Below are 13,800 nucleotides of genomic sequence, written 5' to 3' on the forward strand. Positions count from 1 at the left end.
TGCATTCTATTATTTAAACATTTTCAAATATTTTTTATTAGGGATGTTAACTGTTATTATTTTCTTTCTAGTTTTAGTTTATTCATGTTATTTCCTAATGAAGTGAAACAAAGTATTTCACGAAACTAGTCAAAATAAAAACAGAGTTTCTATTTGACATCTTTGTTTGTAGTTTTATACCTAAAAAAGATAGTTCTAAAAACTTATTCAAACCATTTCGTGGTGATGGTCTCACACTAAGTGATAAAATTATTTACCACATAGACATTTACAAACATTAGTGCCCATGATGGGATTCATATCCAAGCTTCTTGGTTGGAAAGCAGATACTTAAACGTCCACTTAAACAATAATGCTGGCATTTGCATCTACTTTAAATAGTCTCTAAATGCAATTACAGAACAATAAAGTTGATTGTAGAAGAAAAGTAAACAGAGAGCAAAGAAGAGTAGTTATTAACAGTGGCTTTAAGACAGTCTTGTTTTTAAGATAATGTAGTTCATTATAATTAATGTCTCAAACTATAATAAATTTAGTTTAATCCTTTATCCAAGTGTGAGCAAACAAAGTTTGCACCTGAAAGTATCTTCAGGATTGGGGTATGGTGGTACAACACCAGGCAACTCGTTGCAAAGGTGGAGCAAGCTAACATCACTCCTATCTCAGTATCTCCCATAATGCAAAACACATCTCCTTGCAGATATGTATAATGTTATGCATTAAGGGAAGGGCCACTACCCAGACTAGTTTCAACCTTTATTGAGGTCTCTTCAGTGGGAGCTAGGCCCAAGTGGAGATACCAGGCAGAAGCATTAGCAAGGTCATCTCTACCTATAGGAGTTGCCAAACGGTGTCCACCTTTTTATTAAATTACTCTGGATTTAGAGAAAGATGTTGAAAGTTTATTTTTCACTTGGTTAGACTATAATAAATTTAGTTTAATCCTTTATCGAAGTGTGAGCAAACAAAGTTTGAGGCTGAAAGTATCTTCCGGATTGGGGTAAGGTGGTACAACACCGGGCAACTCATTGCAAAGGTGGAGCAAGCTAACATCACTCCTATCTCAGTATCTCCCATAATGCAAAACACATCTCCTTGCAGATATGTATAATGTTATGCATTAAGGGAAGGGCCACTACCCAGACTAGTTTCAACCTTTATTGAGGTCTCTTCAGTGGGAGCTAGGCCCAAGTGGAGATACCAGGCAGAAGCATTAGCAAGGTCATCTCTACCTATAGGAGTTGCCAAACGGTGTCCACCTTTTTATTAAATTACTCTGGATTTAGAGAAAGATGTTGAAAGTTTATTTTTCACTTGGTTAGACTATAATAAATTTAGTTTAATCCTTTATCGAAGTGTGAGCAAACAAAGTTTGAGGCTGAAAGTATCTTCCGGATTGGGGTAAGGTGGTACAACACCGGGCAACTCATTGCAAAGGTGGAGCAAGATAACATCACTTCTATCTCAGTATCTCCCATAATGCAAAACACATCTCCTTGCAGATATGTATAATGTTATGCATTAAGGGAAGGGCCACTACCCAGACTAGTTTCCACCTTTATTGAGGTCTCTTCAGTGGGAGCCAGGTCCAAGTGGAGATACCAGGCAGAAGCATTAGCAAGGTCATCTCTACCTATAGGAGTTGCCAAATCCTCAATTTTCAATTTCTCAAACTAAAGGAGATCATTTCCTAAATGTCTCAAAGTATGTTCATAAAGACCACACTTTTATGAACATGCTTTTACATACTTGAAATGGTTTTTTGTATAAGAATTTCCTTCTGCATAATATATTCCCTGCACTTACTCATATACACTCATGAGTATATGACCCATATATAAAGGACTATGAGATAGGACCCATATCTCATAGTTATGGGATTTTATTGTGAATGTAATTCTCACATTCACAATAAAAGTGAATGTGAGAATTACAGATGTATTTCTCTACTGAGTGTTCCTGGAAAGATTTATGCCAGTATACTTGAGAAATGGTTGAAAAGGATTGTGGAAGAGAAACTGGATTCGGGTGAAATAGAGGCTGTCAGAATCAGATTAAAACTTTACGACAAATTGTTGAGAAATCATGGGAAGCATTGAAAAGAGAGCTAGGTTAGAAGTAAAACACTTGACCAAAGACAAGAGACCGCAGATATAAGAGTCTTGAGAAAGGTTAGAGGCATGAACAGATGGCATCAATGGCAGTATCATATTAAAAACGAGGATATTAGGAAAGAACTTGGCATTGTTAGCATCCAGGAATGTATTAGCAGAGCTAATCTCAGGTGGTATGGTTACAGACAAATAAGTGTTGTCTGCCAGGTTGGTAGGAAAAGATCCAGAGGAAGACCAAGATATAGGTGGATTGATATGGTAAAAAGTGCCTTAGAAAATAGAAATATAAGATCTGACAATGTTGAAGCCTTGACAGGTAATAGATTGATTTGGAGGAAAATTGTAGATAGGAAGTCAGTAATGATGTAAATTTTTCATACATTTTTTACACCCCTTCAAGGGGTATATATATCCTGTACGCCCCTTGAAGGTAAATGTCAGGAATTTGATGATGATGAATAAATACTTTTTTTCATTTTTCATCCCAAAAGGAGGAATGGAAGAGGGATACTATTTTATTAAAAAAAAAAAAACATTTAATGACATAAGGAATATCTAACTGTCCCTCTTTTGATAACAATTTTTTTTTATTTAATATTTTATTAAAGTTTACAGTATAAATTTTATAGTAAAAAAAAAACTTACCAGGAAAGTATTTCTTCATTTGTAAATCCAAAATCAATGTTATTTGTGACTTTAGCACATAATTTTACAAAACTGTTCAGGTAACCTAGTTTACGAGCCTTGCTCACATCTTGTTTCACTAAATTTATCAGAACTTCCCGGGTCGTATCAGCTGAGGCTACAGAATAATATGCAATAATAATAAAATTTTACAATGTAAAGTGATAAATGTCTTACGTTTCATGATATTCGTACAATTTTACTAAAATTTATATCCTTATTTCCAGGATTCCTTATTTGGATATAAACAGAAATATACAATGTAAAACATGTATTTCTAGTTACAAAAACGATTACTCACAAAAACTTCTTTTGACAGCAGAGACACTACCTATAAATGTAGTGTCCATTCAGCCTACTATGCAATCAAGCAATTAACTGCACAGTTTCAAGAATAAGCCTGTTCCTCCCACTTCTAAATCCAAAGGCTAGTTTTAAAATTAAACAGAGGTTATATAAGCAATAAACAACACAAATGTTATAGAAAATATACCTACAGAATACTTTACAGTAAGTATGGGGGTGTTCAAGCATATAATGAAACAGTAGGATAATTTTTTGCGCTTCTATTCCATATTATCATGAGAAATGAAGAGTTTTGCTACTGATATGATCTTTATTTGATTACAACTGACAAAGACTTGCACAATATTAAAATTTTCAGTTTCATCAATCCATCCCCCAAGCAATTCATTATCATCCTTAACTACAGAAGTCACTTTTTTAAGTACACCAGGAACAAGAATCACAGCACAAATCTTGTATAAAGTAAAGTTGGGAGGAGAACGATATGCATTGCCAAAAGCAATATTTAATTTACCTAGATTTAAACAAGTACAACCACAATTTCTTCCAAAGAAATGAAACTGAAAGAGCATATGAATGACTAATTAAAATGTTTTCCTGCTTTCTGTGGGAATATAAAACTGAAATCTCGTAGAAGGATGGATTTCCATATGAAGCTTATAGGAAAAAAAGAAAATAGAAAATTTTTCACCATCAATGATCAATCAAAATTCTGAATTACAGTTAGAGGTAGTGAGATAAAAATAATACAGCAAGATAACTACAAGTTATCTCACTGTACTATTCCAAACAGCACATACACTGTGACAACTTATGGTAAAGTTGTCTTGATTTAAAAGTACAATTTCTATCCATATCTATTTCTATCCGAGTTTTAAGCTGTTTAAAAAGTTAGTACATAACTTTCTAAACAGCTTAAAACTCAACAGATGTGTGTGTGTGTGTGTGTGTGTGTGTGTGTGTGTGCGCGCGCGCGCATAATTTTTTAAACATGGATAGAAATTGTACTTTTAAATCAAGTTGCAAATCAAGTTATGTACAACATGCAACTGCTAAGTGACTACCTAAAGGACAGATCACAATGTTTTCTATTAGACTAGGAATCTAGAAATATTTCAACGCGATAGTTCTTGGTATATCTCCAATGAGGAAAAATTAAAAATAGGAAATTTTTCAATTCAAGCAATCCTCAAAATTCTGAAGTAAAGTATATCTAAAACTTTACCCATATTCAACAAAAATTATTTTGACTGCTTAGAGTCTGACAGACACAAATGCCAAGGCAACTCATAACTCTAAACCAGGGGTCGGCAACCTTTTCAGACTCGTGGGCCACATTCAACTTTTATTTTTAATAATCGGGCCGCAAGTGTTTTTATTTATATATTTAATTAATAGAAAATAGTGATTGAAAAAATACTTAAGTTTTCAATTTTTATTATATCAATCTTAAAACACACAGAAATATTTAAAGTACGAGATATGAAACAATGAAAATGAAACTCAATGAAAAATTATCACGTAAAAACAAAGTAATATAGTGCATCCATCACAATTTGTACGTATGTCTCCCTGCTTAATGTGACTTTGTGATAGTTTTCCCTTAGCCAAATTATCTAGATCCACTTTATAACCCGAGGTACAAATTCGAATCGAAGCATGCAAATGCTCATCAGTCAGTCGAGAAGAAATTTTTTTTTTGTTCTAAAACTCATGGCAGAAAATGCTTGTTCGCATATGTATGTGCTTCCAAATGCGACTATCATTTTCTTTGTGAAACTGATTAAACCTTCAAATTTTTTTTGTAAAACGATAAATTTTTTTGGATATTTTCTAACGAAAATGCGTTCTTTAATGTTTCATTGTGTTGTAATTCCAAAACTTTCGTCCATAGTCGGTTTGGTACATCATCAATGTCGACATTAAAAGGGCGCAAAAATAATAGCATTTCGATGCTATTTTTATGAAAATCCACAAATCTTATTGAAAACTCCTTTTGTACATGTTCAATAATACCAAAAAAAAGTTTCCTTTCGTGTTTGCAGATTTGCAACATACATAATGATGTAGATTTTCTTCCATCATATATTTCTTCAACAGACATAGTTTGCCTTCAAAAGGTTTTATCTCAGAAAACAGTTCTGCTAATAATTTACCTTGGCCCTGCAGGGTCAAATGAAGTTTATTATGGTAGTTGTAATAATCCATTTTTATCTGATAGTTGTGGGACAGTATTTTCATGTTCCGTCATGAAAATATCTATTTCTTCAAGTAAATTAAAAAATCTTTTTAGCACAGCACCTATACTTAATCATCCAACAGTTGAGTAGTAGATAACATCCTCTTGAATGTCCATAATGTCTTTTCTTGATGATAAAATTTTACAGGCTACATGCCATGTAAGTATGGTCAACCTTTTATGGGCAGCCAAAAATGCACCTTTGGGACGATTTTTGTGGTCCGCCGCTTGCCGACCCCTGCTCTAAATAATACCAGTCCCAATATCATTATGAAACAGTTTAACTACTATTCTGAAATCTCTCTTGGAATAAGTTAGTTCCACTGAGCTTTCACCATAATGGATGTCAGACATTGCCAGTTAACTGATCAACTACCATGTGACAAACACCCAATCAAATAATTTGACATATTCGTAGTAGTATTTCTCCTGTTCAGACAAATATTAAATATGTTACAAACATACATGGTTGCAAATAAAGTGGCATATTTACACTATCAAGTTCCAGTTATTACACAAAAAAATAAAATGAATTATATAAGCCTAAGACAGCTCAATAATTTGCCAACTACTTTTGAAAATATTATTTCAGAATAACTTTGCTGCAGTGAAACATCCAAAATTACATTCATTCATAGTGAATGGATGTAGCTCAAAAAATCCTGAAACAACATGGATTAGAGGTTTTACTCATATATGATTTCATATATGAAATATATCAATTTCAGACTACAGATTCTCTATTATATTTAAATCTAATGATTGACAAAGCCATGCTATATCTTACTTCGTTCATCCATAGCCATTTCACTTTTTTAGCACAAAGTGACATTTCTATATAAGGATTAGAAAAACACATGACCTCTGGCTTTTTATTCATTTAGTTATTTTTATTAATCCCATACACAAAGTAACAAAACCTATAAAATGCCAGCATGTCTGCCAAACACATACCAACCTACACTATAATCAACAGGCTATAGATTCAAATCCTATTGTGAGCATGAATGATTATAAAAGTCTTCAGGTGGCAGACATTTCATTACCCAGAGATCTGAGTATTATCAAAGGAGATAAGAGAAGTAAAGATAAGAAATATCTTTCTTATGAATAGTTCAAGCCAAGCCAGCAATTTTATGTAATTTTCATCCTTTCTTCTGCTTCCCTTTCTATGACAAGAATTAAATGCACTGTTAACAACAAAGATATGGAAGAATTTGGGGTTAGTGGGGAGTCATTAAGTTGCGTAAGAAGGTAGGCAAAAGTATATATCTATCACATACATATGATTAAACTTCTTTTATCGATCCTGTCATGGACTGAACTGAAATGCAAATTATGCTTTCTCTATCAAAAATGTTCCTGATGCAAAAAAACAAAACGAAAGTATTCTTCCCATCCTTTTTCATCATAAAGATTCTCATCCCCATTTGAATAAATCAGACCACGATACTTATCTTAGAATTATCAAAGAGAGAGAGTCCTGTCAGATATCATCTCCATCCAGGAGGTTGTCTATTATGGATCTACATATATTTCTATCTTGGGCTAACTATTCTCTCTTGCTCTCTGCATAGTTTTTTTGAACAGATGATTTTTGAACCCAACCATGCTGAGTGAAAACTTGGCATGCCAGTCCCATGTTGGATAAATGGGGAGGATTGAGCATAGGGCTAGCAACCTCAGAAAAAAAATTTTGCTATGCAAACTGAAACCTTCCAAATTTTGTGATTCCTGGCAAAGAAAATAGAATATGAACTGCCACAAACCTCTGTGAAAGCCCTTCTGGGGAAGCAGAGGTGTCGAAGAAAGTGACAGACACCTTATCAAAACACAGACTTAGACTGGGTTGTTGGAATGATAGAACCATGTTTGAAACTGAAAACATACCAAGTCTCAAGAGTTCTAGAAAAATACAGATTAGAAATAATGGGATTAAGTGAAACGAGATGGATAGGAACTGGAAAAATTTGACAAATTAAACCAGAGTTTAATTTGTCAAATTAAACTCTGGTCATTACTTAATCTACTCTGGGAACAAAAATACGAATGACCACACAAAGGGAGTTGCACTAATGATGACAAAGAAAGCTCATGGTGCACTAATGGAGTGGAACCCAATATCAGAAAGAATACTAAAGGATAGATTTAAAGCTGGCAAGCAGAATGTTATAATAGCTGCTATATATGCACCAACAAATGACGCGATCCAGGAAGAAAAGGATAATTTCTATAACATGCTACAGAAAAGTATAGAAACAACAAATAAAAAAGATATTATTATTACGGGTAACTCCAGGGAGTCGACTCATCAATGGAGGCCCTAACATCATGTCAAGAACAACTATTCGATATTCACACAGCATCTATCATACCTCGCCTTGAACTCATTCACAGTCATGGCACCCACAACAGACTCGGGCAGCTTATTCCACTCATTCACCACTCTCCAAGTATAAAACCTAGCTCTAACACCCTTGCTAACCACATTCTTGCCCAGCTTCCATGTATGGCCCCTAGTCCTCCCACCACCAGTCCTATTCTCAAAAATATCTTCTCAATTAATCTTACAGAAACCCTTCACCCTTCAGTAATTTGAATGCCTCAATCATATCACCCCTTTTCCGCCTATCAACCAATTCCTGCAACCCACAAATCTTCAACCTGTTCTCATAAGGTTCATTCCATAGACCTGCTATTATCTTGGTCACTCGTGTCTAGATCCTCTCCACCCCCCCCCCATCAAGAAGAAACCCTGGCGCCCATATCTGAGCACAGTAGTTTAGATGGGGTCTTATCAAGGCTCGATACAGAGGAACAATAACTTGTTTGTCTCTGCTTATTAAAGTATTTTTCAGCAACCAAGTGATTTGATGAACTGATATAGCCACTTTTGCAATGTGCCCCCTAAACTTCAACTCCCTATCCACCAACACTCCCAAATCCCTGGCCTCATCAATCTCCTGGAGTACGGTTCCACCAATGTGATATACTGCTGCTAATCTTTTCACTCCAAAATGCATAACCTTACACTTTGCCACATTAAACTGACATACATTTTCCTTATCCCAGTCATCCAAACTATCCAAATCATCTTGCAAAATTTTGACATCCTGTGCACTCACTATTCTCTACCCAACTTTGTATCATCAGCAAACAAGTGAACACTTCCTCTCAGATCCTTTCCTATATCATTTATGAACAAATTGAACAGTAGTGGTCCAAGAACAGAAAACAGCGGCACACCACTAGTCACAGGCTGTCTTTTGGATTCTACTCCTGAATAAACCACTCTCTGATATCTCTCCATCAATGACCCTCCTATCCATCTCACCAACGCTATACCCATCCCCATATGCTGCAGTTTACTGATTAGAATCCCATGTGGTATCCTGTCAAAGGCCAAAGCAAGGTCCAGTAGAATCACTGTAAACCCATTACCCTTATCCAGTTCAGCCATCACTGTGTTATAAAATGTGAGCAAGTTACTATGGCATAACCTACCCTTCACAAAACCACGTTGTCCCCCATATAATATCCCATTTTCATATCTCCAATCCTGTATTTTTCTCGACTAATTTCTCCATGACCTTGACAACGATTCCTGATATGCTAATCGGTCGATAATTTACAACAGCAGTCTTGGAACCTCCTTTATGCAGTGAAACTATTTTCCCCTCTTTCCACCCCCTCGGGACTAACCCAGACCCGAGACTCAAATTAAACAAAATGGTCAAGGGTACTGACAATTCCTTACCCGTTTCACGTATGACACAAGCTGATATACCATCCAATCCCACAGATGTACTGACATGAGGTTTTGTAATAGACTATTCACTCCCGCTTCATTCACCACAATTCCCATATATTCCTGCAATGTCACCACCTGGATGATATACTCTTGCAAAGTACTCGCTCAGTAATTCAACTATATCAATTGATTCAGTTACCTCCCTACCATCGGCATTCTTTAAAATCATTCTGCCATATACATTTTTTCTTTTACTTGCAACATATCGAAAAAATTGTTTGGGATTCTCTTTAGCCTGCATGGCTAATGTTCTTTCATAATCCGTTTTTGCTTTTCTTACCACACTCGTAACCCTTCTGTCCTGTGCTTTATACCGTTCATGTGCTTGCAGGTCACCTTTCTCCTTAAATTCCCTCCATAGTTGTTTCTTTTTTTGCAGCTCAAGCTTAATGGTGTTATTCATCCATTTAACCCCAACTTGATTTATTATTCGGACTCTAGGTATACAGTCAGCCATTGCCTCATGCAAACACTTCTTAACTGCCTCCCATGCACTATCAACCGATCAAACTGTGCACTCCCTATTGCTCTACCCAACTTTGCATCATCAGCAAACAAGTGAACACTTCCTCTCAGATCCTTTCCTATATCGTTAATGAACAAATTGAAAAGTAGTGGTCAAAGAACAGAACCCTGCGGCACACCACTAGTCACAGGCAGTCTTTTGGACTCTACTCCTGAATAAACCACTCTCTGATATCTCTCCATCAATGTAATTCTCCATCCATATAAGTTGCAATAGATATGCAACTTATAATTGGAGACTTTAATGTTAAGGTTGGAAATGATAATACTAATAAAGAAACTGTTATGGAAAAGTATGCAGAAGGAGAAATAAATGAAAATGGAGAATTACTTATAGGCTTTTATGTTCAACTAGCTTGTAATAGGAGGGAGTCTCTTCCAACATAAAAAAATACATAAGTGGACATGAATAGCACCAGAGAGGAAGACTAAGAACCAAACAGATCCTATACTTATAACAAGGAATCGGAGGAAATCACTCCTGGATGGCAGAGTTAAAAGAGGGGAGCCAACTTATTACAGATCACTTTCTCCTAACAGCTACCATAAAAGTAAAAATATTTAAAAAAATAAATAAACAATGAACAATAGAAAGAGGTTTAGAACTGAAAAACTCAAAAACAAAAAATGAGAAATAAATTTACAACAATGTTAATGGGATAAACTTGAACAAAGAGGAGGAGGAGATAACATAGAGGAACAATGGACGGACAAAGATTAAAGATATACTAATAAGCACATTAGAAAAAATATTGGGATTTCGAACTAATACAGACAAAGAATGGACATCAGAAAACACTAAATTAAAAATAGAGGAGAGAGACAGAATAAAAGAGAAACTGCTACAGACTGGCAAACATGCTGAACAAGATATAGAGCAATTAACAAAGAAATAAAAAGAAATGCAAGAAATGATAAAAGAAAATACATGGAAAATCTAGCACAAGAGGCAGAGGGTGTTGCATATATAAACGTCACTAGAAAGTTGTATAATATAACAAGGAAATTAAGTGGAAAAAGAAATAAATGGATAGTTCCAATACACAATAAAGAAGGAAAACTATTATGAAATGAAAAAGAACAGATAAATAGATGGGTTGAATACTTCTTGGAAAAATTTCAAGAAACAACTGATGGCGACCAGAGCCTAGAATTAAATGAACAAAATTTATTGATTTTGAACAAGCTTTCGAGAGTATAAACAGATCTTCCCTATGGAAACTACTTAGCCATTATGGACTCCCAGAAAAAATAATAAGAATAATTTAAAAAATGCAAAGATTTTGAAATTAAAGTAATACATGGAAATACCCTTTCAGAACCATTTAAAACAAAAACAGGAGAAGGGCAAGGTTGTATACTCTTCCCTACTATGTTTTTAATTATCATAGACTGGGTGATGAGAAAAGTATCTCATGGAAATACAGGATTACAAGGGCTACTTCAAAACCAACTTCACAATCTAGATTTTGCAGATGATATTTGCTTACTTTCACAGGAACACCAACATATAGAACAAAAAACAACAACATTTGTAGAAACAGCCAAAAAAGTTGGTCTTAGGATAAATAAAAATAAAACGATGTTGATGAAAATAAATGCAAAGCAAAGCAAATAACAATAGAAGAAACACACTTAAAGAAGCAGAACAGTTTATATACCTTGGTTCAACAGTATCAATAAAAGGAGGAACTACTGAAGATATAAAAAGAAGGAAACAACTCGCTTATTCAACTTTCAGCCAACTTAGAAATATTTGGAAAAACAAGAACTTGTCTATAAAAACTAAAATGAGAATATTTAACTCAGATGTAAAGGCAATACTAGTGTATGGATCAGAAACGTGAATGCTAAACAAAACGATAGTTAACAATGTCCAGGTCTCCCTAAACAGGCGTTTAAGAATGATACTGGGAATATATTGGCCAAACAAATATCAAACAGAGAACTATGGTAGAGACCCATGTTGCAACAGGTATGCGAAAGGAAATGGAAGTGGTTGGGGCATGCGTTGAGGAAAGAAGATAAAATAATAGTAAAACAGGCTCTAGAAACTTGGCCTTCCCCAAGAAGCAAAAAACAGAGTCTGGTGGAAAATGGTGGTGGAAGACCTATGCTCCCAGGTGGAGTGAAGAGGATTAAGTAAATTAAGATCATTTTTGATATTTTTATATTTTTCTTTTCCATATATAATTTATTAGTTCAATTTTAGCTGATATCTCAAAATATTTAGTTCTCTTCTGGATCTATGAAATATCCAATACTCTTCTGTACATATTATACATACATCTCAAAAGCATAAACCCTTTTACTATTTTCCTTATTTATTGTCAATATTTCTGCTTTATAGAGAAAAGAAGACCAAATAAGCCTTTAGTCATTCTTAATCTAGTTTTTTTTAATCATATTTCATTTGATTTTAGTATGTTTTTATTTTCTAAAGGTTGATTTTCCATTTACACTCTGTAGAGAACATGTACTTGTTTATAATTTGGTTTTCTACTTTTAACTTCAAGATATACTCTTCTCTACTTAATGTCATAACTTTATATTTCTGACATTTAATGTAAGGCCATATTTTTTACTTAGTGTATTTGTCATCATCATTATCATCAATTTCCTCATATGTGCCTTTGAGAAACATTCAGGTTACTATGAATGCAGTACATGATTAACATTACATTATTAATAATCTGCTATCAACAAATTTCCTCCAAATTAGTCTATTACTTGTCAGCACTCCAATACTGTCACATTTAACATTTTGCTCTTCCGAGGCACTTCTGACTGAATCAATCTGCCTAGACCAAGGTCTTCCTCTTGGTCTTTTTCCTGCCATCTTGGCATCAAAGACATTTTGCTAATCTTTCCTCTTCCATTCTATTAAGTGACCATACCACCTCAGATTAGCCTTGCTCATACATTCTTGAATGCAAACAATCTCAAGTTTCTTTCTAAAATCTTCATTGTTAATATTATTCTGCCATTAATGCCATCTGTTCACTCCCCTAATTTTTTTCAGAACCCTCATATTTGTGGTCTCTGGTCTTTGATCACGTAATTTATTTCTAACCCAACTCTCAGATCAATAACTTAAAATCAGTGTGAACACTGCCTTGTATACTGCTAGTTTAGTATATTGGCTAATTTCTCTCTTATTCCATGTAAATTTATTCAATGGGCTCTCCACCATACCAGCTTTGTGTATTCTGTTGTTTATTTCCAAATTTAACTTGTCATCATTATTAAAAACTGTGGCTAAATAGCTAAAATATTTTACTTGTTCTTATAGGCTCTGCATTCAGAATACAGATGAAGCTTTCTTATTTCATTGTTTTCCTATTTTCATTGTTTTGGTCTTTTTTTTTTATTGGTGATTTTCATGTCAAATTTGTTACAGCTAATCAATTCAGTTAGAGAATCTTAGAGATTTGCATTGAATGTGTTTAGGAGTACATCATGTTCATAAAGCAAAGAATTAAGTTTGATATCCGAATTCTTTCATAATGTGCTTCCATACAGATGATGAATAAGAGTAGAGATAACGTGCATCCTTGTCTTACCCCTGATTTTCCTTCAACTCTAACTGCCGGCTTACAACTTAAATACAGGCTATGTACTGCCCTGTTTAATGTTCCATTTATCCTATATAACTTAGAAAAGATTAGTGTTAGAAAAGGTTTTCCCTGGAAAACCTTGTTGTATGCCTTTTTCAGATCTGCGAAACTAAAGTACAGAACCTTATCATATTTTTTTTATGTTGGGCCCATACACAAGAGGTTGGCTTATCAACCTATAGTACTTTAGTACCGTATATGGGAAGTGGGTTGGGAGATGGGAGAAACTTGTTGACATTCGATTTAAAAGCATGTATATCGTATTCCTTGGGAAATATGTCAGGGGAAGACTGTTCCACAGTACAGCAGTAGCAGGATGAAGGAGGAAGAAACTTGTTCTGTGAGTTTCAAGGTGTACTGTGAAAGGATGTTGGGCAGCAGTTGTATGTGTTTCAATGGGCTTAGTACAGAGTGGGAGAATTATTGATGCTGTTTTAGATGAACGTTTCCCATGGAAATATTTATAGAATATACAAATTGCAGAGACCAACATCTATGTGAAAG

General features: G+C 34.6%; 1 protein-coding gene across 2 annotated transcripts in view; it reads right to left on the minus strand.

Moving 5' to 3' along the window:
• Positions 1 to 13,800, minus strand: part of rictor (rapamycin-insensitive companion of Tor) — a 955,009-nt gene that overhangs the window by 895,472 nt on the left and 45,737 nt on the right. For both annotated transcript variants that reach the window (XM_090406113.1, XM_090406114.1), the window contains exon 3: positions 2,760 to 2,916. In XM_090406113.1, the coding sequence (XP_090262239.1) occupies positions 2,760 to 2,916 (157 nt within the window). The remainder of the gene's footprint in view (positions 1 to 2,759; positions 2,917 to 13,800) is intronic.

The sequence above is a fragment of the Typopeltis vanoorti genome, chromosome 16, assembly GCF_054136105.1.
Source record: "Typopeltis vanoorti isolate ZY-2024b chromosome 16, IOZ_Tvanoo_1.0, whole genome shotgun sequence".
In the NCBI taxonomy this organism is placed as follows: domain Eukaryota; kingdom Metazoa; phylum Arthropoda; class Arachnida; order Uropygi; family Thelyphonidae; genus Typopeltis; species Typopeltis vanoorti.